The 27639-nt window shown below is 57.5% G+C and overlaps 1 protein-coding gene across 1 annotated transcript; it reads right to left on the bottom strand.

Moving 5' to 3' along the window:
- Positions 1-819: 819 nt before the first annotated feature.
- On the bottom strand, positions 820-27332 carry PXDC1 (PX domain containing 1). Its single transcript, XM_055322003.1, has 5 exons — positions 26241-27332; positions 14110-14201; positions 13216-13333; positions 5040-5151; positions 820-1820 (listed from the first exon to the last, which is right to left on the bottom strand). Exons 1-5 carry the CDS (start codon positions 26494-26496, stop codon positions 1703-1705), a joined length of 696 nt encoding a protein of 231 aa, XP_055177978.1. The 5' UTR covers positions 26497-27332; the 3' UTR covers positions 820-1702.
- Positions 27333-27639: the final 307 nt, after the last annotated feature.

Raw genomic sequence — 27639 nt, 5'->3', positions numbered from 1 at the left:
CACCAGGCACCACTGCACTTAGAGAAATATTACCTGTCCTTCAGATTCTTTCAAACATGGCAACGTGAAGAATGAGCCCACCTTGTGTGTTTTCAGGGAGAAAAAAGAATAGGAAGCCAGAGAATGCTCTGATGTACTTCCCAGGAAAACAAATATCCAAACATCTGAGCCCTGGTTGGGAAATGTCATGGTGCACTGATGGGAAAGAGTGAAGCTTCCTGGGTGAAGAAGGCTGAGAGGAGGCCTGCGAGGCCAACCTTGGGTCCTGGTGGGGAAATCTGGCCCAAGCGTGCAGAGGAGCCGGGTCAGCTTCGGGACAGTGAGGGGGAAGCCCCTGGGGGGAGTAAGGACAGTGGAACCATAGATGATGACCAACTAAACACGGTGAAGGATTCGAACCCTAACTGCTAGCTGGGCAGGCCGCCTGGCCCCGGGAAGCCCGGAATCTACGCCGCAAGGGCAGAGAGGCAGCTGGCTGACCCCCGGCCCCCCTACAGCCCGCGTGAAAGCAGGATGGTGCCTTACGCTGAGCACAGCTGGAAGGCAGAAGGGAAACGCATGTCGCACGGAAATCCCAAGTGCTCTGCAGTCGGGTCACAGAGAAGGTTTCCTGGGGCTGCCGAGAGGCACCGGGGGAGCAAGGCAACCCCCGGTCAGAAAAACAAAAATCCAAAAACACAAGCTGTTTGTTCACTTCTCCGTTTGGACGGGTCATTCCCGGGGCGAGAACAGGACCCATTTCCTACCTGACGACGGGACCAGGGCGCTCGGGGCCAGCCCGGAGTCAGCAGGGAACAAAAAAGAGGCAAACGTCCTAAGTCCACGAGTAGAGTAATATGCTTTATTTAATTAAAATAGATTAAAAAACAGACTGTGTAAAAGAATTAGGATTCTCAATAATTTACTATTATTTACATTAGCAAATGTTGGTCGTTAGTAGACACCGTGAGGAGAGAAGCACACAAGGCCCAGACCCGCGGCGCCCGCACCCCAGGGGCAAAGGGGGGCTCGGTGCCCGCCTGACGACCCCGTCCTTGCAGGTCGACGTGGCGATGACGTCACTGAGGGCTCGGTAAGCAGCTCGGACAGCGCTCTGCCCCCAGGCTGAAGGGCTGAAGACTTGCTGGCAGGCCAGGCAGGAAGTCTTCCTCCTGAGGAGGACCAGTGCCTCCCAGTCCCTGCTCACGGGCACCCGATGGGCCGCGGCCATCTGTCTCCGGAGCCAACACGGTTCTCGAGAAGCTTCTGTGAAGAGCCCCTCGGGCTGACATGGATCCCGCAGCTTCCGGGGAGAAGATGAAAAACAGAAATGCAGGCCACACGTCCCGGTCCCGGGGACATCCTGGGTTAGCTAACACCCCCGCCTGCCCCCCGGGGCTCGGCGACCCGGCACCATCCCACGGGCCGCGCTTTGTGCACTTGTGGTGAGAGGCGGTGGCGGGCGGGGGGGGGCCGTGGGCCACGCGCCAGGCGAGGGCTCCTCCCCGGAGGCCCACGTCCTGAGGCACTTGGGCTCTCCCTCACCCGGGTGGGGAGCGGGTCAGGGCGTGCGGAGACCGGGAGGGACGAGAGTCCTCAGAAGCAGCAGGCTCGGTGACCGGCTGCCACCTGCGGGCGACCTGGGCGTCGGGCCTCCTTCCCGAAGGCCCCCAACCCGGGCCTGTGCCGCCGGCAGCGGGGGGCAGGGGCGCCCAGCGGAGACTCAGTCCAGAATGTCCGTCTCGAAGGGGACCAGGTGGTAATAGGACAGGTTGGTGACGTAGGCTGCTGGGTCGTCGCCATCCTCGAGCTCGGAGGCGAACTCCCCGCCACTCTCAAACCTGCAACGGAAACGTCCAGAGGTGAGCGCAGGGGCCGGGGCGGCTGCCGGAGGAAGGGCGGGAGGTCACCGGCAGGAGGGCGCCGAGGGGTCAGTGCCCCGCGCCCTGGAAGGGCCTCCACGAGCTCCCCCCGCTGCCCGGGCTCGCGCGACCCGTGGGCACCGTCTTCTCAGTGCGTGCCGGGGCGTGGGGAGCAGCAGGGTCACTAACCCCTCAGCGGGCACTTCTGGAAAGACTATCACGGCTCCGGACGCTCCTGCCTTACAGGCTGTCCGTGCTCACGGTCTTCCCTGCGCTTGCTTTCCTCCTTCACCCACGCACCCCGCGACGGTTCTTTTCCTCTCTCTGGGGATCACTGTGTTGAGCTCCGGGACGCGCAGTGAGCAAGGCAGGGGACCGTCTACAGGGCGGGAGCCCCCCCCCCCCCCCGTGCTGGCCCGCCCGGACCAGTGAGGAAAGCCTCCAAGGCCACAAGCTCGCGAGCCAACCACATCCGTGGCACGTGTGCCCTGGCGGCTCGGGGGACGGAGAGCTGGGGCGGGGTGCAGGGGGCCTTGCAGGGGAAGGGCTCGTGGGAGACTGGGTGGTACGTGGGGGGGGCAGGAAGTGCCGGGAAGGATATGTGCTCCAGGCACAAGGTGACTGACGCCTCCTGAACTCGCTCCCCCGTGAACCCAAACCATTTCCACTCCTGTCTCACCCAGACACGGCCTGGGAAGCTAGAAAGACACACAAGTGCCTGAAGGACATTCTCCCCAGAAAGGGGAGTGGAGATGCTGCTTGTGCTTCTCCCATTTTCCTCAACTAAGGATCAGCCCAGACTAAGCGGGCGGCGCGGAGGTGGGTGGAGGCAGGCCGTCCGGGGCGGGAAGGGCCCTGGGAGCCCGCAGCGCACTCCCGTCCCCGCGCCGTCCTGGCCTCGCTGACTAGCAGGGCCGAGTGGGCTCCACCGGGAAGGCTCTGGGGTGACCAGGAAGGAGGACCGTGAACCGAGCAGGGGAGCGGGAGCGCCGGCGTCTGCTCCGCCTGGGCCAGGGGGCCACGTGGGGGCAGAGGAGAGGCCCAGCCCCTGCATGCAGGGCCCACCTGCCTGGGCGGCAGCCTGGGGACAGACGGGCCCAAGGGGGGCACACTTCCTCTCAGTCTCGCTTAAAAGTGGAGGAGAGGCTGGAAATCAGACAGAAAAGGTGCAGAGGCACGTTTTCCTCTCCGTCCACAGTGAGGAGGGGGTGGCGATGTGTGGGGCCTGCCCTCATCCATCGCAGGGCCAGGGGAGGGGCAGGGGCCGGGATAGGGGTAGGGGTAGAGGCAGGGGCAGGGATTGGGGTAGGGCCGGGGGTAGGGCCAGGGGCAGGGATAGAGGCAGGGCCAGGAGCAGGGCCAGCTCTTCCTCCCCCCACCGCCCTCCTGGGAGCCCTGGGAGCCCGACGCTGCGGAGAAGGAGCCCTAGGCCCGGGCACAGGGTGCGCAGCCTCCGAGGCAGCAGGTGCACGGAGGTAAGACCAGCCCCCCGACTTCATTACAGGACGTGCGGTCTCCTCCCCAAAACCACCGTTGGCAAGGTCCAAGAGGCCTCTCAGATGCAGGGAAGGTCAAGCAGGGCCTGTGTGCCTGCCTCCTCTGCAGAACTCCTCGTAGCCCAACCTCCTGCAAACGTGGCAGGGGGCAGGATGGCCTCTGAGGCCCCTGCTGACAGGAAAGCTGCCCCGGGATACTGTGGAGTGAGAGCCAGGACCCGCAGGACCTGCAAGATGAGGGGGCCCCCAACTGTCCCTCCCCCACCGAGGCAACCCCTCACCAGAAGCTCATCCCATGAAGCTGAAGCATCTGTCCTCAGGTCGCGCACCTGATGCGCAGCCATCTGGGCCCTGGTGCCCGCCCCGCGCTAGCCTGGCGGCCCCGCAGCTCAACCAGTGAGCTCTCTGCACAGGCCTATGGCGGGTGGATGCCGTGGCTGTCACAGCAGGGCACGCCAGGGACAAAGCCATTTCAGAGGGGGCCACCCCCGGCAGCCTGAGCAGCATATCCTCTAACCCAAGTGCTTCATGACCTGTGTTGTGAGGGAGCCTGTCCTCGTGCGTGTTTATCTGCAGCTCGGGGCAGGCGGGGGGACAGGACAGGGGGCTCCAAGGCCCTGGATCCCGGGCTGGACTGCTCATGGGCCCACGGGGAGACGCTGGGCACCCAGCGCTGTCTGCAGGCCCAGGCGTCCCACCGTCACCATCTGAGATGTTTACGGTGACCTGGGAGAGGACGTGGGGCCCCACTGCGAGGAGAAGAGAAGCCAGGAGGTGCTAAATAACTTCCTGGAGCTCGTAGAACCAGGGAGAGCCCTGGGGTGGGCCCCACCAGGCGGCAGAAGCCAAGCTGTCATGTCCTCCCAAGCTGCCGCCTGCCAGGTCCCAAGGACCTGACTGAGAGCGCACCCAGGAGGCTGGGCCTCCCAGGGACCCCAGGTGTTGGGCTTTCCTACAGCACTTGTCATGGTTAGGAGTTCTGTCTCTCATCAGAGGAAGGTGGTCTTCGGCTTTCCCACCTTCACTAATCAGTCACATCCTCCCTCCCCTCAGAGCAGGCCCGGCAGGGTCAGGCTCCCTCCAGCCGGGAGCCACAGAGACGCCCCCTCAGAGCCTGGAGAACCTCCAGCCCTGTGATGTGAAGCCATGCAGGTGACACTTCTCCTCCCCGCAGAAGGCCAGGCCCTTGGAGCGAGGTGGCTTACGGCCCCCCCCCACCTCCCCACTGCCCAGCACAGACCGGCCCTGGACACCTGGCAACTTCCCCTCCGCGCCGCCTCAGAGCCAGCCACCTGGTCACGGATCACAGGGTCTACGAACCAAGCCCTCACTGTCTTCTGGAAAAGGCAAATGCTTTAAATAAGTATCCAGGGATCCCTGAGGGGCTCAGTGGTTGAGTCTGCCTTCGGCCCAGGGCATGATCCTGGGCACCCGGGATCGAGTCCCACATCGGGCTCTCTGCAGGGAGCCTGCTTCCCCCTCTGCCTGTGTCTCTGCCTCTCTCTGTGTGTCTCTTGTGAATAAATACATAAAATCTTTAATAAATAAATGAATAAATATCCAAATAGAAGTAGGATGGCTCTGTATTTCTGGCCATACCTACTTCGTCTAGAGCTGTCTGGGTAGTGAGCTCCAGCGTCTGGCGCCGGCTGGCAGTCCAGGGATCCCTTCTATAAAGCCATATTCAAATCCGTGCACTTACAAATGCTCTGTTGGGTCCACACCCAGGTGCTGGTCTTTTCCGTTTGGTATACTGTGGTCGATAACGATGGTTTCCGTGTTTGCTAAGCAAAATCCGTTGGATCTCATGATTTCTGAAAAATGAAAGCAACAAAATAAAGATTCAAAACGGGCCAGATTTTGAACTTTTGGGCTTATGCCCATCTCCCTACTTCCCCTTCCATCTACTGTCCCAAGTTCTCCCCCACACCCCAAGAAGACGCTCTGTACCCGAGGCCCATTCTGGAACTCGGCCACATGACGCCAACCTCCACAGGAGCCCCACCTGAGGACCCTGTGCAAGCCAGAGGCACATCCCTCCCCTCCCCCCAGTGGGTTAAAGCCGGGTTAGACAGAGTGCTGAGCTCACGTCCATCGGTCTGGGTCCATCACATGCTGCCATAACGCTTTGCATGTGGGTTACCCCATCTTCCCTGTGCTTGAGACGGGGATGGCACCGGCCACCAGCCTGGCTCGCTATCAGGGGCAACTGAGATCAGGATGCACTTTAAACCAAATGGGCAGGGGCACACGGGGGGCTCGGCAGCTGAGCGCCTGCCTTGGGCTCAGGTTGTGATCCTGGGGTCCCAGGATCGAGTCCCACATCGGGCTCCCTGCAGGGACCCTGCTTCTCCCTCTGCCTGGGTCTCTGCCTCTCTTGTCTCTCATGAATAAATAAATAAATAAATAATAAATAAATAAATAATAATAATTAATTAAAAAATGTTTTAAACCAGTACGCACAAATTTTGGTAATTTAAAAAGGCCAGCAAAAAAAAAAAAAAAAAAAAAGCGTCTTTGTAGTCTACACCGGCTGCATAGGGTTAGCTTCAGAGGGTGGAAGTCTGGTACTTAGGCAGCACCGGGAGAGGAGAAGACAGGCTGCCATGGCCCAGGCTGGGAGCCCGGACGCCGTAGCCTGGCCCAACCAAGCGCTGCACGATCTCGGGATTCTGTATCCTCAACTGGAGGACTTCAGAACAGTATTGGGTGATCTCCAAGGATCCCTTCCACTCCAGACTCCCATGGACTTCTGGATTCCATCACACCATCTGGCCCATTAAGGATAAGGAGCCAATGTGGCTTGACTGACTTCTAATGTCTGCTGTAGCTTTTATTTATATTTCCCCAGGGAGTGCGTTTCTGTCACTTTGGTAGATTAAATGCACTGCGAGAACTGAGCTGCTGGCCGTGACCAGTTCTTGGTGTTGGAGGTCTCCAGCCCTCCGAGAGGCTGCCTCAGCCCCTAACCGCAGCTCCTAGCTGGCCCTTGCCGGTCCTCTCCCATCACGCTTACCTCACCTTCCAAAACATGCTTAAAGTCAACTCCAAATTTCCGGGGCATTCTCAAATCCAAAGGATCATCATCTTCCCATTCAGGGCCTCACGAACAGAAGCACACAGCTCAGGCCAGCTCTCCACTCCTCCTGGCCCGGCCCAGGCAGCAGAACACCCATCCCTGCCCACCGTCTCCAGGGCATCTGCCACGGGAGTCGGGGGGATTGTTTGCTTTTCTCTTTTTTTCTCACATCTTATCGTTATACTAGATTATTTTATTCCCATGTGTGGCTGTGCTTTTCTCCTAAGTATGACTGTAACTTCCTGTTTATTTTTGATCTTCCCAGCTACCTGGTTCTCAGTTGGTCGAATCTCTCTCCACGCCAAGAGAAGTAGGGAAACTACACAAAAATGAACGAAGAGAAAGAGAAGATTTCCCCCTCACCCCCACAGGGAAAAACACTCTTCAGCAGTCAGATCGGCCAAGTAATTGCTACGACTCCACTTGACTCTCTGCAGAAGTGACACCTCCCGTCTTCTTGGTCCTTTGAAGCCCAGCCGGGTTAGTTGCACCATGGGTGGCATCCGCACGTGCCTCTTCCCCGCCCTCCCCACCCCTGCGGGCTGAAGCCCACCTGGAGCCCCCTGCCCTCCCCTGTAGGGCCTGAAGTCATGAGCAGGGGGAACCAGAACTGTGCACAGTCAGTGCTTGGAACCCTGGGGGTCAACGACATTCCTACGTGTGAGAAGATGTTTACTCAAGTCTGCGGGGACAGACTCCGGAGATGACTGCATCGAAGTAAGAAAGACCAAGATTCCCCGCCTCACGAATCAAAACATGCAACAGCGCAGAACCACTTTCTGTATTTTCACTAACTCTGCCTCAAATGTGTCTGTCTCAGATGCACAGGAGACCCCAGCCTGCTGACAGCCTCTAGCCCTGTCTCCCACCCCTTTGCTAAGGGACTTTGGAGGGGAAAATCCCACATGTGAAAACAAATGTCAGTGCAGCACATTTCTTTCTCTCTCTCTCTCTCTTTTTTAAATAAAGATTTTATTTATTTACTTGCGAGACAGCGAGAGCAGAGAGGGAGACGCAGACTCCCTGCTGAGCTGGGAGCCCGATGGAGGGCTCCATCCCAGGACCCCGGGATCAGGACTGAGCCAGAGGGAGGCAGACGCTGCACCATCCGAGCCTCCCAGGTACCCCGTTTCTGGACGCAAAAAAAATCTATCTTAAACATGACATCTGAAGGTCTGAGAAATGGGAGTCTTTACCAGCCCCCCCCAAAACACATTTGTAACAAATCACTCCTTAACGTCCCTTGCAAAGAAACCCCTGTTCACAATCGTGTGGTTTAACTGTTTGCAAGGCCAGCTGTAAACTCCAGCTCTGCTACTCGTGCCCGGGAGCAGGTTCCCGCTTGCTCACTTTGTTCATCTGTGCAATGGGCACGAGGTACCCAACCTAAAAGCACAGGTGGCGATGAAACGAGCGGGCATTTGTAAAGAACGTAACGAGGTGGGGCTCTGGGTAAACGCCAGGGACGCCTCTGGTGTCGCCAGCACCTCGTACCTGCCGGGCCACGCAGACAGAACTGAAGAAACTGTTAGGATTACAGGGTGTGCTCAGCTCTGCAGCGTCTCTTCCAGCCTGCACAGAATGCGGATGTCCCAGAAGCCCGCTTACCACCTGTAGCAAAAGCCAGTGGCCCGGGGACTTGTTTTAATCCCCTCAGTGACTGTTCCACGAAGCAGCTCGCTTTCAAGCTGCTTCCCTGCATTCACATTGTTGTCACACACGGAGCTCTGCTTCGCCGTTTCTGGACTATTTTGAGATGATTTTCAATTTTAGAAAAGCCACCCAAACGGCACAGAGCTGTGCGGTGTCCGTCGGCCCCTGCTGGCGATGCCAACACTGCCCGTAACTGGGGTGCAGGGATCAGAGCTGGATCTGGCCACATACCTCCTGCACTCGGGTGTTGCAGCCCCTTCCACTCCTGTCCCTTCCTTCTGTTCCAGGGTCCCTGTTGCGTGCGTTGCCGCGGCCTCGTTTCATGCAAGCCCTGGTGGTCCCTTGGTCTCTCCTCCTCTCATGAAACGGGCTGGGGAGTGACTGTCCGCAGTCCCACCGTGTGTCTGACGCATCCCCTCCCTGCATCCGTCAGGGGCTGTGTGACGTCAACAGGCCTTGCTCCTGGGATGTCCCTCAGCATCACTTGCATGAGGAGCGTCACCATGTTTATGATTCTTTGCATTGAACGAGTATCTCGGGGGAGATGCACTGAGGCTGTGTAAAATCTGTTCCTCCTCACACTTTTCCCGCTCATCTTAGCCTCTACCAAAGGCTCCTTCCCGCAACAATGACAGTTGGCGTTTGAACAAACCAGGTTTGAACTCCATAGGTTTACTTCTATGTGGATATTTTGGGGAAAAATACAGTATAGTACTATAAACGTATTTCCTCCTCCTTAGATTGTCATAATAACATTTTCTTTTCTCTAGCTTACTTGTGTAAGAATATAGCATCTAGTGGATATAACAGACAAAATATTTGTCGATCAACTGTTTATGCTGTTGGTAAGGCTTCTGATCAATACATAGTAGGCTACAATAGTTGAGCTTTGGAGGAGTCAACATTGCACATGGATTTTTCTTAAAGGTTTTATTTATTTATTCATGAGACACACAGAGAGAGAGGCAGAGACACAGGCGGAGGGAAAAGCAGGCTCCATGCAGGGAGCCCGATGCGGGACTCGATCCCAGGACCCCGGGAGCATGACCTGAGCCGAAGGCAGACGCTTCACCGCTGAGCCCCCCCAGGTGCCCTGTACATGGATTTTTGACTGTGCAAGGGGTGGAAACCCCTAACCCCTGTGTTCAAAGGTCAACTGCCCTACAGTGGTGTGTGCTTGGTGATGATTTTTCTTTTCTTTCTTTTTTGCTGCAGCCGTGTTTTCATGTGCCCTATAGGCTGTCATCTTTCCTTCAGTTCCGTAATTCCTATGTTCTTTTTCTGCAGACATTAGCTCAGTCCTGAAAGCATTCGCACTGTAGCTTCCCTCTGTCCAAATCCTCTTTCCCATCATATTTTTAGTGTAGCCCAGCGATAGAACAGAACCCAAAGCACTGCCTTTTTATTAACTGGCGACCTGGACTAACCACGTACGGTGAAAATTAAGGTTGAGATTGTACAGATGCTTGGTGAATAAAATATGAAATTAGAATTCATTTCCAGCCTGCCCCCCCCCAAAAAAGCTGAATAATTAGATTTGGGGAGCGTATGTTGATTACATCAAGTAGGTGGATCACGACTGGGGTTTATGCTTCCTTTTTTTTTTTGAGATTTTACTTATTTATTCATGAGAGACACAGAGAGAGGCAGAGACACAGGCAGAGGGAGAAGCAGGCTCCCTGCAGGGAGCCCGATGTGGGACTTGACCCCCGGAACCCCATGGTCACGCCCTGGGCCGAAGGCAGGTGCTCCACCGCTGAGCCTCCCACGTGCCCCTTTATGTTTCCTTTCAAGCATAGAGCTGGCCACCATGTAGAAAACTATGTTTAAGTTTTTCTGATTCCATAAACACTTATTCTCAGGGGAGGAAGCCTGTGTAAGGCTGCCCCCGCTTCCCCAGGAGGCCACAGCGGCCCCGGGATGTGGCTGGTGCCTGGCGCCACCTAGCGGAGCCCAGGCCACCCCGCCCCTCCGCGTGTGCAAGGAGCGGCTGTGCTTTCAGAGCCTCTGTGCACGCCTGGGTGCAAAGAGACGCCTGGGACAGCCTAGGTCAGCAGCTGTCCCCCACCGCGCCACATCAGTGGCCCAAGAAATCTGAGAGCGGGGAGGAGGAAGGCGGGGAGCTGCAGGCCAAGGTGCTGCCCCAGGGAGTGCATTTAGCAGGACAGGCCGGTGGGCAGGGTCTGTGCGATCAGCAGAAGGAAGTGGGGCCCACAGCCCAGCAAAGCCCCAGCAGGGGGAGGCTGAGGGCCTGGAGCAGAGGGCCTAGCTATGACAGGTGACAGCATCAAATAGTTAGAGCGAGCCACACTCTGGCATCTGGCATGCCCGGAACGACCAGGGCCCGCGGCCGTTATCATGAACGTAAGGTTTCGAGAAGATGAGTGAGTCCAGGGAGTCGGAGTTCCGGGCTGCCTGAGCTCAGCATTCAGGGTCTGTCCTGGGGCAGGGGGAAGGCTGAGGGGAGGTGCGTGGATGCTTGGGGGGGGCGCACTCTCCAGGGCCTGATGCTCCAAGCCCGGGGGTCCCTGAATCCGTAAACACCCACGAAGGGGAACAAGACTGAATAACATGGCTAGACCAGTTCTCCAAAGGGATGTTAGTGCCATTGTAGACACGGGTTTCACCGAAAAGTAGTTTGGAATTGACCATAGTTCATCTTCTCAATATATTTATTTCGTCACTCAGTGAATAAGGAAAGTGTATCTCACGTCCCGGGGGAAATGCCCCCTCCCCGCCTGCACATCTGCACACTCAGGTAGCGGGAGGGCCGCTAGGCCTGGAGCAAACACGGGAAGGCTGGAAGCTTCCAAGGGAGAAGCCTCGGACTTGGTGCCCAAGCAACCAGGGTGGCTGAAGAGGAGGGAAGCCCCGGGAGACAGAGAATCTTAGGTCTGGACATGGGGGAGAGGCTTCTCCCGGCCTCCCCCCTTGGGAAGAATGCGGGGCCCCTGGCCTCTGCGGGGATGCTTGAGGCTTTCAGCAACCCACCTGCACTAGGTGTTCACAGACCCTGTCGTAAGGCAGCTCTGATCCTTACGCAGCGCGCCGTGCGGAGCCAGAGTCGCTGCAGCCACTGCCACCCACGGCAGTGTCCCTGCAAGCCAAAACCCGTCCTCAGCCCTCACGAACGGACCCGGAGAATGCGGTTCAAAGCTCACATGAGATGCTACAATTATCCTTGTGAAATCTCCCCTCATTATTTTCAGCCCTTTCGGATAAACATGGGTCGTGCATTTATCCAAGCCACAGGTCAAAACAGCACAGCGGACAGAGGGCTGGGGAACGTTCCAGGTTGTTGTACTCCAGGAATTAATCAGCAGCGACCCCACACAGGCCGGGTCCGTCCTTCTCGTGCTTGGGGCCCTCAGGGTCAACCCGAAGCAAGGGTCCAACTCCTGCCACCAACGCAAGGCCCCCAAACAGTTCTGTTGCTCTTTGTTCTCCGATGTGCTCAAAACAGAAAGAAATAAAGCAAAACGGAGACACCAGTGCTGGGACGCTCCTGCTCAGGACCAAAGAACAGAGACTTGCCCAGGCTTTAGGTGACAGCATGGAAAACCCACCAGCACTGATAATTAAGGTCCTAGACCTGCATCCTATAAGACTGGAGTCAACAGACAGCCAACCAGGATAAATGGCCACCATTTCTCCTATAAAGAGGGTTCTGGATCCTAGGTGCCAGCGAAGGAGGGATGCCCAAACACCCCTGTTCTTCTTCCTAAGAACACACAGGAAGCCATGTGGGGTAGACATCAGATGTAGCAGACCCCAACAAACCAAGGCCTGACAGCCATCCTGCCCACACGCAGTCATGTCTAAATATGCTTCTCATTGCACGCCCCCACAACTTGCCCCCCTCTCCACCTGTCCCCGACACGCAATTAGGAATCTCATCCCTGCTGTGGCACATAGCTCAGCAAGTACACTTTTCTACCAGGGACATCACCGCCACCATCCCGACCTGTCGTCCGTCTCCCCATCACCGTGACCCCCAATGCCTTCCTCGGATGCAGCTCTGGGCTCGGACGTGCTCTCCTCTGCTGATGGTTCTGCATCACTGTCCTGGGTCTTCCTCTTGCCCTGTCCCTTCTGCTCTCCTCCTTCCTCTGTTCAGAAATAGAACACTGGACGCAGGTCCCTCCCCGCCCCCCTACAGATCAAGGCCTTCTGCAGGACCCGCCTTTGGCCCAGCTCTATGTCCTCTCACAGCAGCCTTTTATCCCTTTGCGCTGGCCACACCCCTGCAAGACCTCCTCTCACGCCGCCCCTCGGGCCAAGCCACGCCGACTCTCCACTGCCTGGGGGAGCCCCGTGTCTGAAACTCCTGGGATGGAGCGCTTTCACCCAAACAGTAAAAGTCCAGTTTTTGAACAACACGTGCAACCAGACGCAGGAAGCTACCGAACAGGGCTCAGCGGCAGCGCGCCCTCCCTTCGCACCTACCGCCCAGCTGGGCCCCGCAGAGCTGCCGTCCGCTCTTACTGCCACTGCCACTCCCCTCCTCCGTGCTCGAAGGCATGGTCCAGTGCCAGCGCTGGCGACATCCGAACTGCGCTCCCCGGCCTGTCCTGGGGCCCTAGAGCCACATTCACTGCCATGTTTCATGAACTATCTTATTTAGCGGGATAGACAGCTGATGACAGTAGTTCGCTTCCGAATGCCTCATTAATGTTTTCATCATTACACGATTTCTTTTTTTTAAAAAAAAGATTTTATATATTTATTCATGAGAGACACACAGAGAGAGGCAGAGACACAGGCAGAGGGAGAAGCAGGCTCTAGGCAGGGAGCCCGATGTGGGACTCGATCCCAGGACCCCGGGGTCACGCCCTGAGCCGAAGGCAGATGTTGAGGCTCAACCACTGAGCCACCAAGCGTCCCCCATTATACCATTTCTTAAGGAGGTTCCCATTCATAGACCAAGTTACTCGCTTTGGAAACTGGAAAAGTGCAAACTCCAGGCAGGTGGGTAGAAAACACAGTTTCATAAAATCAAGTAACAGCCTCCACCCACTCTTATCATTCTTCTGGATCGTCTTTCCAGATCCCAAGGGTAGAAAGTGTGCCCAGCCATGAGACGGTGAACTGGAAAACCATTACCGACAGCAGCCCTGAGCCCCCACGCCTCCCCTGCAGCTCTTACCTGAGATTTTCACCGGACTCTGAAAGCTGGGTTGAATTTTATGTACGTTGTCATTTTTTAACACCTGATCCAAAGGAGATCGTTCAAAGAAGGTGAGCACAACTTCTGACCTAGAATACTGGGAAGGAGTACATTAGTTACTAAAAACCAATCATCCTTCGAGGGGCCCTGGTCTGATCCTAATGCCCCCCGCTCCCCCACTGTTCAGACGCTCCTTGGAACCGACCACATCGATGAGGCCGTATTCCATTTACGAATGGCCTCACGTGGCAAAAACGCAAGGCCCCAGGGCCAGACAGGATGGAGTTACTGGAAGCAGCGGTGAGTTCCTCTGAGCACTTGGTACGCGCCAGTGTTTTGCACACATGTCCCTTCCCCTTACAATAAACCGAGTGCGCTGACTTTCCCCAGGCACAGCGGAGGAAACGGACGTCCCGGGACTCAGGCAGGGCCCAAGTCCACCCGGGTTCTTGATCACTCCTCCACACGAAGCTGGCAAACTGCATTTCAAGGCCGTCTGCTGGTGTGGATGCTGGCCCTCTCCTTGGCTCCCATCTACCTTCTTCCAAAACACTCTCTGCAAGACTGGTGGGCTTTGGAACGGAGGCAAGGATGCAAAGACCAGGCCGTGGAGGGACCATGTCTCTTCCTACTCAATGCCCCCTTGGCCCCTTACTTTCACTTCTTAGCAAGGAGAAAACAATAGGGCCATGAGACCCCGAGACCCCGCAGAGGCCTTCCTTCCCCCGGTCACAGTCGCCCCTCCCTGCGGTCTGATACCTCCAGGCAGGGGGCAAGCAGTTAAGCGGGCAAGTGAGCAAGCAGGTCGGTTACTCGGAAGCTGGCAGATGCGTCCCCAGCTCCCACGCCCAGCCCAGCCCAGATCGTACTTACTTTGCACGGCATGCTTATGATGGTCTTTAGCAACTTCTCCACCTCGTTAAGCCTGGTCTCTATATCGTGGGCGTCCTTTATGGCAACCAGTCCTAGAATTGAGACAGAAATGCCTAAAGTCCAAGAACCAGACCAGGAAACGTGCTCCTACGTTGAACACAGAACAGCAGACATCGCCGTGACAAGGAGGCCGCTGCCCGGCGTCACCCTCCACCAGATGCCCGGGGGTATTTACGCAGCCCTCCTCTGAAAGCCCAGCTCTCAGCCTCATTCCAAGTTTCAGTGACCTAATGAATGACTCACATGTGTGCTGGGGTGGACGATGTCCACCCACAAGGAGAAGTCTGGCAGGCCGGGGACGGTGGGATGAGTGGGAAGGTAGGCGGAGGCCAGGGATCAAAGTCTGGGCCAGCCCCGGAGGCCCCCGGGCGAGGCCACAGCCTGGCCAGGGAGCTGCGGCCAGGGGAGGCTGCCCAGGACCTGCCCAGCCCCAACCATGCAAGGGGAGGGGGGCTTGCCTGGCTGGCCTCGGCTGACCTCCCCCCAGGGCCTATGCACATGGAGGCCGTGTTCAGACAGGTCATGTAAACGCTGCGTTTGGAAGAGGAATAAGTCCAATCTTTACCCAGAAAACTGCCAAAGTGGGTATGACTCACAGCACTTTCCAGGAATCTGAACAACAACCGCGTTGCAGGTAAGGGGGTCCTGAGTGGCCGCTAGGAAGTGTAGCCTGGTGTTTGTAGGATGCTACAGCCGGCAGCCCGGGCCAGGTGTGCCTCCCCTCCGCAGCGTGAGGAACGCATGTCTTCCCAGTGGGTTTCTACACAGCGACTTCTCGGGCTGCAGGAATGACATTCCCACGGACACTGGCCTCTTCGCGATCCTCGGTGGGACCCAGCAACACGGTCCCCAAGAGCCACGACCAAACCAGATGCTGGAATCAGCCTGGAACCAGCATCAGTTGCTGAGTCTAAGTTTTTCAGGTCTGGTTTGGTTTGGTTTTGCAGGAGAAAGGCTTGCTTTTCAGGCAATTCATTGATTGAGACGACGTAAGTAATGCAATTCATTTCCTAAATGACGTTAATTGAAATAAGAGGCCCGGGGCCCCCCAAACATAGGGCCAGGGCATGTCTAACAGCCTGGGCTGTAGCAGAGGATCCTTCACACCGGCCTACGTCCGGGACAACTTCTAGGGAGTTGTTCCCTCACCTTCCTACAGCACCTGCCACCTTGGTGTCCGAGGGGCTGTCTGGTCCTGTCCCCTCCTCAGCCACGCAGGCCCAGGAGGCCAGCCAGCTGCTCTTCAGGGGGCAGGAGCCCCAAGGTGGCTGGGGGGCCGTGGCTTGCCTGCTGAGAAGCCTGGGGCCTCTGTCCACACAGCCCAGGGACACACCACAGCGTGACACCCCCGCAGTGACTGGGGACAGGGACTAGGCCTTCTCCACGCTCTCCCCTCTTCCCCTGGTCACCAGGCCCCACCACGCCACCCTGCACACTGTGCGAAGCAGAGAGAAGGAAGAAAATAGTGCCAGATTCTCAGGATGCTTCTTCCCCAGGCCCCAAATCCCTTGCTCGGACACACACACACATACACGCACACACACTCTATGCTGCCCTCTGCACCAAAATGCTTTCACCATCTGCTTGCTACAGGGGCGTCTACACAGGAAAAGGGGAGTCTACGCAGCAAAACCCTCCAAAACATCGTTTTCAAAGAGGGGACAATTTATTTAATCATCCCCACCGAGTGCTTCTTGATTCTAGGATGAACAAAACTATTATTAAAGTTCAACTTTCATCACCTCTAAGATACAGGTTTTTTTTTTCTTTTTTTTTTTAATTTTTATTTATTTATGATAGTCACACAGTGAGAGAGAGAGAGGCAGAGACACAGGCAGAGGGAGAAGCAGGTTCCATGCACCGGGAGCCCGACGTGGGATTCGATCCCGGGTCTCCAGGATCGTGTCCTGGGCCAAAGGCAGGCGCCAAACCGCTGCGCCACCCAGGGATCCCAAGATACAGGTTTTAAATCAATCACATTTATGACACAGTGATTGCGTTTTTATATTCTGTAAGCACATTTGTAGGAAAATTCGCCTCTTGGATGGTCAGTGCATGCAGCGTATCTACACCCACTTTCTAGGAAATAAATTATAATTTAATGACCTTAAGTTATAGAGAGGTTTATAATTCTTGCATTTTTGTCTTAGCGACATATTTTTGGTTACGTCTTTAATTAACGTTCAGCCCGTGGTTGGGTTCCTAACCTCAAACTTACATATACAGTTGGTTAAATACATTCTGCTCTATATTAATTTTTTTAGGATGGCTTGATTTAGCGAATAAAACACGGAACACCTAGTGAAATATGAATTTCAGATAAATAGTGAGTAATGCAATAGTATTATGGGTAGACTTCTACTTAAAAAAATCATTTGCCGTTTATCTGAAATTCAAACTGAACTTGGCGTTCTATACTTTATCTGGCAACCCTATCTTCCGGGTAGGGTATTCTATTTTCGGGAATAAAGTAGAAAAGGGCAAGATGTACCCCCCGCCCCCGATTGGTCCCAGCGCACCTCACAGCTCCGTGCCCTGCGACCCCCCATACCTTTGTGCTGATCTCCAAGGTCCACGAGACCCAAACACAACCCCCCAACCTTGCCCCAGCTCCAGGCTCACATGTGGGGACACCCCACCCACCCCTTAAGGGGTGCACCCATGCCACCTGTTCTGTGAAACCCTGACCACATCGGACGGCGGAACCCCAGCTGCCTCTGGACTACCAGGGAGCTCTCCAGACCCCTGCAGCATTCACCGCTCAGCACTGCGACTGCCCCCTGCACAGGGATGAAGCGCTGTCACCTCTCCAAGCATCTCCCTGCAGCCTGGCCCCATGCCCGCCCGCTCTCCCTTCTTCCCAGCGCCCTGGACATCCCCCTTCTCAACTGTTTCCAAAGTGCCTCCCATCAGATGGCGGGTGCCTTAAATGTGTTAGGAAAATATTCTTCAGGAAGACCAACCCCAAAACGGCCACAGTGCAAATATGAAAGAAATCTCCATTTCAAAATTTCATACTCAATGGGGTTCCTCCCTCCAGATTTCTCAGTTTCACGATGGGTGGAGAATCTAAACACCTGCTGCGACACCCCAAATTATCCTAAGTTCTCAAGATGCAACAGCGCTGAAAGGTGAAGTCGTGAGCAGGATGCACACGTGGGACACTGGGTTACTTTTCAGGGGCAGGTGGCAGGAAGCGAGCCCGTGGAGGACTGTCACCCTACACGCGTCATGTGCCCGGGGGTCTCCTCCGACCCTATCTGCTTTTTCTTGCCTTTGTGACCAAGCAGCTTTGGTCTTTAATGGCTGGTAAAGCTTTTCCAGATAGCAACTGTGCACGGTAGATAACTATTTGAAACCTTATTTTCAAAAACAGGCTTCCATGCAATAACGTAAATACTTTTGGCTCTTATGTTCTAAATATTGTGGAGGGAACGAGATTCCGGGTCAGGACAGGGATGCTAATAACAGAAACTGCAGGCGGGCAATGCTGGCGATCTCGCCGCCGTGGGTTAGGAGGCGGTCACCGCAGACGTGGCCAGCAGGGGATGCTAGTGCTCCGCGGAAGCCGCGGGACCGCCTGCTGCGGCCGGAGGGAGGCCTGTCCACCCGCACGTCTTGTTAACAGGTGGACTCCCAAGACTTCACAGCCCCCCGGGGAATTTTTCTAATTTCTGATAAAAGCATAGTCACTAATATAACCTCCATTTGTAAAATTCCTCTTCCACCCTGGTTTGCGGGGTGGAGGTTGTACCCAGAGCGGCCTCGAACAATTAAAGATCTGGATCCCAAAGACCCGTATACATGAACGTATATAAAATCACAGTGCGCCGGTTTAAATATAACGGGGAGTCAAAGATCGATTAGCCATGGGCAGCCAGGGTGCCCTTTTCTATCTATATTAGTTTAGCATCAAAAATTAGGAACCTGGGACGCCTAGGGTGACTCAGGGGTTGAGCATCTGCCTTTGGCCCAGGGTATGGTCCTGGAGACCCGGGATCGAGTCCCCCATCGGGCTCCCTGCATGGAGCCTGCTTCTCCCTCTGCCTGTGTCTCTGCCTCTCCCTGCCGCCCCGTGTCTCTCGTGAATAAGTTAGTAAAATCTTTTTTAAAAAAAATTAGGAACCCCAAATGTGAGTCTGTGATTTTCAGGATTAGCTTCCTTATGCAAACATAAACACCCGACTCATTCCTGGAACCCAAACTGAACATGCTGGAGTCAGCACAAAGGCTTATCAGTGGGAGGAGAAGGTGAACAAACCAGTTTCCTAAGCTCAGAAACCCTGGGTACAAAGTCCCACATTTTCAGTAAATGGAGGCCTTGGGATGAACACCTCTGGGACCTGCGCCAGGCCTCCCCTGCAGCTCGCCTCAGCATGCTGGAATCACACCTCAGTGCCTTCTGCCATCATTCCAGAAATAAAGACAAGGTGCCTCTTGGATCCACTGGGAAGGAAGAGTGTCCTTTTCAAAGCACATTAAGAAGTGCCCATTACCCCAGGAACACGAGTGTCTTGGAGGACACTCACCCCATAGGGCCCTAGGGAAATTTTCTGTAAAGCGAACTTTCAAATGGAGTCAAATAATAAATTACATTTAAAGAGTTCCTTTTCCATTTAATAAATGTGTCCCGTGTGTGTGGCCTCACACAGCATTTCTGGAAGGACAGAAACCCTGTCTGCCCCTCGCTCCCGGCTGCTGGTGGTGCCCAGCGGGTTCCCCGTCCGTCCACGAGGCTGCCCTCATCTGGCGATGCTCACACCTGGCGGGAAGCGGTGGGGATGCTGCTGGCGGTTAAGCTCTCCTCTGCATGTTTCCGAGAATGAAAAGCGGGGCAGAGGAAGGAGGGGAGGACAGAAGAGGCTTCCCTGTGGATCCAAGTACTTCCCCAAGGATCCAAGGAGGGGCTGAGAAAGGATCCTCCTTTCCCTGCTTCCTCCTGCACCTGCGAGGTGCTCCCTTGAACCATGTGCTCTCGTATGGGCAGGAGAGAGCGCGTGCCGGGCTCCAATGCACTGGCCTGGACGGCGCCCCTCCCGGGCCCCTCCTGGGCCCCTCTTCCCGGTGCCTCTTCATTATGCTCTCCCTCCCCATAAAAGCCCGATTCCCTTACTGAGCTTCCCACTTAGTGCACGTCAGAAGCCACTCACTCAGCTAGTCTGTCTTCAAACATCAAAGGTATTTAGGCCACACCGTCCTCGCAAAACAGGAAGCACGCGTTCCCCCACTCATCCTCAGCTACCCGCCGATCCTGCTCTGCGCCCAGTGCCCTACCATGTGGCGGGGGTACCGTGGCGGGCAAGACGGGCAGGACCCCCTGCTCCCCAGAGCTTTCCTGCTAGCCGGGACAATGGACATGTGGCAAACGCTGGCCACAAAGAGTAGGGTGTCACCTGGGCGGGGGGCGGGGGGGTAGGAAGACTCACAGCGGGGGACCACCCTCTCCAGGGTCGGCAGCCTGAAGGGTGAGCAGACACAGGGGGGCAGGCAGGGAGGAGAGCGACAAGCAGTAGAGTCAGGACGTGTGTAGGCCCCGAGGAGGCCAGATGGCGAGGACTGAACAAGCAGGGCCTGGCAACCGCGTTAAGGGCTTGGCCGCGTCGGCTCCGGTCACAAGGACTCCACCCACTTGGCAGTTGTACTTCTCATAGTGATACAGACACCTGCCCCGAGATTCCACAGCGTCTGCCCCTTGGGACATTGTCCCCGGAGCGCAGTCCCCAAGCCTGATTCACACCAAGCACCAAATCTTAGTTTCTGGATCAATAAAGCCACAGGCTCCATCTGCAGGGGTCCCGCTGAGGTAACGGTGGTGAGCCCCTCTGTGGGCTCTCTCTTTAGCCTGGGCAGGGGCTATCACCATCCCTGCCTCCTAGGGACACCAGGATGGGGGGCCACCAGGAAGAGGATGCCATCAGGAGCAGCAGGTGGGGCACTGGACCAATGAGCGCCAAGCTGGATGACTCTCAGTGGGGACGCTGCGTGTTCCAGAACAAAGGACAAAAGCTCTGGGGTCCTCCGTCCAAGGCCGGCAGCTCTCACAGAGAAGAGGCTTCCCTGTGGATCCAAGTACTTCCCCAAGGATCCAAGGGGTGTCCAGCATGGTTCTGGGTACCCGGTGGCTGTCACTGCCTGGGTCCTCCTGCAGCCCTGCCCGCGATACCGTCATGCAATTTCATCAGTCATGCACCCATGGCTCAGGGGACCAAGCAACTGCCTGAAGTCACTGCTCTAGCAGCAGGGGACAGAGCCAGAGGCATCTGAATGCTCACCTGTCTGCTTCCAAAGACCATGCCTTCAACCTCTCGGCCTGAGCCTCTGGCCCGGGGACCGTGCATTACCCCCCAGGGAGTCACTACCCCTCCTGCCTGCATCCTATGTCCCCAATCTTGCAGGGCCTTGGGGATTTTCTTCCCCAGGAAGCAGGATGGGCTTCTAGTGGGATTAAGACACTGTCTGTAAAAGTTTTAACCACATGCTGTTCCTACCCTGGGCCCTCTCTACCTTCTGTCCAATTCCTGCTCCTACGATTTTTCCTGCTGATTCTAAGTTGTGTATTGGCAAAGGGTGATTAAGATGTTTTGTTCTTAATACAAATATGAAAACTCGCCAGTATAAATTAGCCGAAGGGCTAAGTGGCTCTGTTCACAGTCATGACTCAGTGTAGGGGGTGGGGTAAGGAGGGTGGACAGGAGGCGTCTGGGTGGAGGACAACGTCAGACAGCACGTGTGTCTGTGCTGGGGCGCAACACCCCTGCGCTGCCACTGTGGTGGGAGGCTGCAGTTTGGCAGAAGAGAATGGCACGCAGGCCCCTCGCCCCACCCACCAAGGAGAGGACAACGCCCAGGGAGCTGCTCAGGGCCCGGACACAGGGACCAGTCTTCAGTGATGACAACCCAAAGTGTCCAGTGGATGCCTACTGTTGCCCGAGGAAAGTAAAAGTGAGCACAAATAGCAATAAAAAGCGATTTTAGTGGACCAGCAACGCCAACCACTGGTGAGGACGCACCATTTCGGCCTGCTGTGTCCGGCGCTCGGTCCCCAGGATGCCGCAGAGGGCGGCCTGTGGCCGAGGCCACTTGGGCAAAGTGCATGCGGGGTTCACGCTCACTACCGGCCGGTCCTCACTCTCCTGAACGCCACCCCCACTCCCTGCAGAGCTTTGCTGAGAAGTGGCAAACGATCAAATCCCCGTAGTTTCACCAACTTTCATGCGTGGCGTGGTCACCTTCCACCGGCGCTTGGCAGCTTCCCTCTCCTTGACCCTTCACAGTGCAGAAACACCTTCTGCCTTTTAGAGGAGTATTTGTCAAACAGCAGAGAAACATGAGGCCCAGGCTTGTTTTAAAATGGGAGGGGACCTGGGTCCCTGTGGCCAGCCCAGGGGCAGCCAGGGGCCACCAGTAGGCTCACCAGGCTGTCTGCCGGAGAAGCAGGCCAAGCGTCTCCTTGGGAATGCGGTGGAAAGTAACTGTGACCTAGAAGCGAGCTCCCTAACCACCGATGTAAGTCTCTGACCGGCTCCTTCTCTAGCTGCGAGGTTAGGTCGGGTCACTCGGGCCCCACGGCTGCTTCTGGGATCTGATGGGACAGGATCGGAGGCCCAAGAGCCCACTGAGCCGTGTGGCCGCTTGCAGAGAAAGGAGGGGGCCCTGGAGCACTGGGCGGCAGCAGGGTGCACCTCTGGGAAGGGGATGCAGCAGAGGGCAGAGAGAAGGGCAGGCCCCAGGGAGGGGGGCACGTGGCACCGGGCCGCACCGCCCGGGGCCTGGGGAAAGCTCTCCGGTGCCCACGCCGCGTACGAGAGGAGATCCAAAACTACACCTGTGAGTCAAACCCCCTGAGAAGTGGAAGCTGCCCGCCAGAAGGGGCGGGAGGCCCTCCCGAGGAGCACTGCACAGTGTTGGGGGCCGTGTCAGAGCCAACAGGACACGGCAAGGGCCCGTCAGGCTGGCCAGAGACGGCCTGCTGCCCCGGACCCCAGTGGCAGCCGATCGTCTCCCAGCCCCTCTCACTGGGCGCTCCGCAGTTTATCCTCCCACATCACAGGGTGTTCTCCCCTCTAGTGCTGGGAAGGGAACAGACTCCTCCCCTGCGGCCCCTGAGAGACCGAGTGGACAGGCTCAGGGAGCACGGGTGGGCCGTGGAGCTGGGCACGAGCATCTGCGTCCAGCCCTTTCCGATACTATCCTGGGTGCCTTAACTCTGCTCCCCAGAAGCTCAACTCTAAGAGCGTGGATGAGCAGACAGCTAGGCTGACGTCCTCAGTGACAGGGACGACACGGACCTGTATGCTAGCACATGCCCGGGCCCTCAGTGATGGGCCTTACTTGGAGAAAATGCTGGAACGCTTCATTCCAGCTGAGTCCCGCTACTGGCCCTCCGGCAGGTGCCTGCGTGCCTCCCGGTGAGGGGCAGGTTCCACTTCTCAGGCTGAAAGCTGCAGACTGGTCCCGACAACCCTTGCCCCCCACGTCTGGGCTGTCAGTAAATGTCCTGCCTTTCCCTGCCAGACACATCAGGGTTTGGCCATTTCTCATACCTGCAGCTGCACCTGGCATGACAGCCTAGCACCTGGCCCTACCCCCATCTCCTGGCCTCCCCTTTGCCCCACTCCAGTCTTTCTCAGCACAGAAGCCAGAGTACACTCAGACCTGCCCACTCCCTCTGGCCTGATCACCTACTCCCCACATCCCTCCCCCTCCTCCAGCCATGATGGCCTCCTCCTCACTACTGGAAGCCGCGGGTCCTATGCTGGCCTCAGGGCCTTTGTACATGCTCTTGCCCCTGTCTGGAATGCTTGCTTCCCTAGGTATTGATAAAGCGGCTTGTTCTCTCCCTTCCTTCAGGTCTGGACTCAAATCACTTCCTTTGAGACTTTCTGGAGAAACCCTATTGGAGGAAAGTTAACTCCTCCCCCTAGAAGTCATAGCCCCTCTCCTTGTTTATGTTTTTCCTTCTGAATACTTATCGCTGTCTGATGTGTTATTTATTTATCTTGTTGATCGGTGGATTTCTCCCCATCAGGATAGGAGAACGAGGTCAGGGGCTCTTTTGGTCTCTTCTGATCACTGCTGGGTCGCCACCACCTAGAATGATGATGCCTGGCACATAGCCGGCATTCAGCAGATACTCGCTGAATGAATCAATGTGAAACTGAAATGCTGGATCTCACAGTAATTAAGAATCAAAGATCACTGACTACTTTGGAAATAGGATCTCTTGCTGGTAACGTGGATGGCTCAGACTTCACAAGGCCTGACACTGGTGCTATAAAAACATAACAAAATCAAAATCGTCAAAGAGCCCCAGTCAATCAGAGATTCTGCATATCTTTGCTTTAATGTGCAAACCTTCCCAGATGTCAGAGACGGAACAGGCAGGAGACTGTGAGCGTGGTCAGGAAACCCTGAACCACGCTAAGTATCATGTAGAGGGAATTCAGGCTAAAGACTCAGCCCCACTGGTGTGGGGTGCAGAAAAACCAAAAGGAACCCTTTGGTTACCCCCAATATAACATCCACGATATCCACAGGAACCAGCCGTCTCCATCTCCTTGGGCTGGGGCACAAGAAAGGCTGGGGTGGGTGCTTCAGATCCAGAGGAAGAAGGGGGTGAGTAGGAAGCTGAGATTCCAACAAAAAAGGACGGGGGACATAGCAGGACAAGTCCTGAGGTCAGCCCTGCCCAGGAGAAGGCCAGGAAGGTAAGTGAGTGAGCACTGTCCCTCCATGCGTGGAAGGCTTGATGTGTCTTTACACGTGTGCTGCTGTGAAATGCTCAAGGCCCATCAACGGTTGCAGAGTCTAACACCACAGTGGGTGTGCAAAAGGGAGAAAAAAGCACAATCTCTCCACATAAACATTCTTCCTCACTGCAATACTTGGGAGACTAAGGAAAAGGGCTCAGCACCCCCTTGATGGCAGGCAGATTCCAAAATGCAAGCCGGGGCCAAGGCTTTCACCCCGCGAGACGGTTCACTCAGACATTTATAAGAGCTACCAGCCTGCTGCCAGCCTGAGCGCTGAAACCCAGAGCTGCTCACAAAGCTTGTCAATAAAAGTAGAGAGCGCACATCTAGCCCAGCCCAGAAGTATTTCAATAAATTTCCAGCCAGAGAATCTGACGGGGTATTATACTGAGAAAACCTGGCAGTCCCCGTACAACACACGCATCCGGTTGCCTTTTGTATTTACAGCGTGTTTATCCAGACCATCTTTTAATGCAAATAATAAATCTGCATGGAAATAAAGTAGACTCTTCTCCTACGTTACTATTAGACATTTGACTCCATGAACAATTTCCCTGGACTTTAAAGAACCTAAGAAAGAAAAAGGGCTTCCCCTGGGATTGTACAACAAAACTCAAGTGGTGCTGGGGGGGAGGGGGTGCAGTACCAGCGCGCCAATGTGCAAAGAATCAAAGACCCAGATAAAGAATTAAGGGCAGCCCTTCCTCTGGCCCCAGGTCCCCATGTCCTCCCCTCCAGGGGGTGCTGGGCCAGCCCTCACGGAGGTCTCTGTGAGCAGGACTCCAGCCCAGGCAAAGAGGGCCAAGAGTTGCAGCACAGAGCCCGATCCACCCACCCAACCACTGGTCTTCTCCTAAGCACCTCCACCACCCCCTACCTCCCCCAGCAGCACAGCCAACACCCAGTACCAGTCTCTCCCTCCTTCGGACACTTGAGCAGCTATCCTACTCCGCTGAGTCTTCTTTTCTCCCTGGGAATCCCCCTCCTCCTAAACCTTCCCTCACCTGTAAGCACTCCACTCCACGGACACTCTCCGTGTCTACACTTCAGGAACCCAGAACTGACCCAGCACATCCAGCACGCGCACAGAGGGGTCAGAGCCAGGGTGTGTGCAAGGCGCCTGTCACTCAGCACCCTCCTGCGCCAGGCAAGTCGTTCTCACTACCAGATCCCAGGGCCTCCTCCTCCTCCACACTGGCCACAAGCCCTGCCGGAAGCAGCTGATGCTGAGGGTGACAATAAGAGCTAGCATGCAGGGAGGACCTACTATGGCCACACGCTATGCGAGGCATTTTCATTCTCAACAACAACAACAACAACAGCAACAACAAAACTAAGTAGGAATGGTACTGTTACAGGGGAGGAGCCCAGTTCCAGCCAACTGGCCTGCCTGGGGCGACAGCAGCGCTGTGCCACCTGACCCCAGTGCGACCTGGCAAGGGGAGGGGAGGTCACCTGCCCTGGCAGCTTGCAGGGGCTCTAATTTGTTAACCGCCAGTCTCACTGCAGCAAGGATGTAAGTCACCGCATCAGCTGTTTCTTCATCTAAGCTCCCCTTTGTGGGCGTTCATTGGTTAAAAAGAAAAAAAAAAAAAAAAGAAAGTACAACATACACACCCAAACAGCAAACCCGAGGAAAACTGCTGCCCTGCTTGGAATGATACTAAGCCATCTCCAGAATGGCACTAAACGTGAGCATCTGGGGAGCAAGGAGAAGCGCGAAAGGCAGGCCCTGTCGCTCGGGGCGTTCAAACTTGCTGGCTTTGGGAGCCTTTCCAAGGGACAAGTCTGCCAGAGGATGTGTCATGAGAACTGGGCTAATTACCCACAGAATTCAGACACGGGGGCGGGGCAATCAGCAGGGGGACGGAGGGGTTATCTTTAGGACCTGGGGGCAGAGGAGCAGCTGAGGAGACTAGTTTCCAGCAGCCTCAGCTTCAGTAGAGGCCCGAGGCCGCGCGACCCGCTCGGAAGTCAGGGGGAAGGACGGCCCAGGTGAAGCGCATGGTCAGAGCGCAGGTGCCGCACCTGGTGAGGGCGGGGAGGCTGCTCGGGGCCCCGCAGGCTTCCCGGGCCCCTTCCCCCCTGGGGGTCCCCAGGAGCCGGGGCATCCTCGTTCCGGGGGAGGTGGGGGGACCCGAGGCGCAGCCCTTCCAGGGGCGCACTCCCAGGGCGCACCCCCCTGCCCTGGGCCGGCCAACGACAGGGCCCCGGGGCCAGCCGGGGAGTGGCCGGAGCGCCCCGGAGCCCCGGAGCCCCGGAGCCGGCCCCTCCGCGCGCGCCCCCGGCCCGACCCGGCCCGACCCGACCCGGCCCCACCTTGGCGCAGCGGCGCGCGCGCGAGCTCGGGCCGGTCCTCGGGGAAGGCGTCGCGGAGGCGCTGCCACAGGCGGCCCAGGTCGGCGAGGCTGCGGTGCAGGTACAGGACGCTGCGGTCCGACCACTCGGTGCGGATCTCGAAGAAGTCCTCCTCGTCGCCGCGCCGGCCCACCACGAGCCTGCGGACGCCGTTCACCCAGCAGCCGCGCACGAACATGTTCACCAGCGACGTGCCCTCAAACACCGCCGAGGCCATGCCGCGGGCCGCGCATGCCCCCGCCGCCCCCGCCCGGGGAGGAGCGCTGCCCGGGCCTGTCCGGGGCCTGTCCGGGGCCTGTCCGGGGCCTGTCCGGGGCCGCGGTGTGTCCGGGGCCTGTCCGGGGACGAGGTCTGTCCGGGGTCCGTCCGGGGCCGCGGTGTGTCCGGGGTCTGTCCGGGGACGAGGTCTGTCCGGGGTCTGTCCGGGGCCGCGGTGTGTCCGGGGTCTGTCCGGGGCCGAGGTCTGTCCGGGGTCCGTCCGGGGCCGCGGTGTGTCCGGGGTCTGTCCGGGGTCGTCCGGGTCTGTCCGGGGACGCGGTGTGTCCGGGGTCTGTCCGGGGACGCGGTCTGTCCGGGGTCTGTCCGGGGCCGCGGTCTGTCCAGGGTCTGTCCGGGGCCGCGGTGTGTCCGGGGTCTGTCCGGGGTCTGTCCGGGGTCTGTCCGGGGACGCGGTGTGTCCGGGGTCTGTCCGGGGTCTGTCCGGGGTCTGTCCGGGGACGCGGTGTGTCCGGGGTCTGTCCGATGTCTGTCCCAGGCGGAGGTCTGTCCGAGGTCTGTCCGCGGCCGAGGTCTGTCCGATGTCTGTCCCGAGCCGCGGTGTGTCCGAGGTCTGTCCGATGTCTGTCCGCGGCCGCGGTCTCTCCGAGGTCCGCCCGCCCCGCCCCGCCCGGCCCCGGCCTCCGAGCGCACTCCCGGGGACGCGCGGCGCCGAGCCGGGGGCGGCCGAGCCGGCCTTTATAGGGCCGCTCCCGTCGACGTGGGGCCGCCGCCTTCCTGCCTCCTCCGGCGAGCGGACGCGCCGCGGGCTGGGGCGGAGGGGGCGGCCCGGCCCGCCGCGCCCAGGCCCCGGCACCCCGGCCGCCTCCCGGCCCGCCCCGCCCGCCTCCCCGCCCCGCGCCTCCGCCCCGGCCCGGCCCCCGCCGCCGCCTTCCCCGCCCCTCCGGCCCCGCCGCCGCCGCCGCCGGGACTGGACGAGGCGCTGGGGACGCGGGCGGGCCGGGCCCCGAGCACACGCTGCTCCCTCCCGCGTCCCGACCCCGGCAGCCCCGGCCCGGCTGCGCGCCCCCGCGGACTGGAGGTGCGGGCGGGGGTACCCGGCGGGCGGGACCGTCGGCCTCGCCCTGGTGTCCGCGCCCGGGCC

The sequence above is a fragment of the Nyctereutes procyonoides genome, unplaced genomic scaffold (genome assembly GCF_905146905.1).
Source record: "Nyctereutes procyonoides isolate TBG_1078 unplaced genomic scaffold, NYPRO_anot_genome, whole genome shotgun sequence".
NCBI lineage: Eukaryota > Metazoa > Chordata > Mammalia > Carnivora > Canidae > Nyctereutes > Nyctereutes procyonoides.
This window is presented reverse-complemented; position numbering and strand designations above follow the sequence as displayed.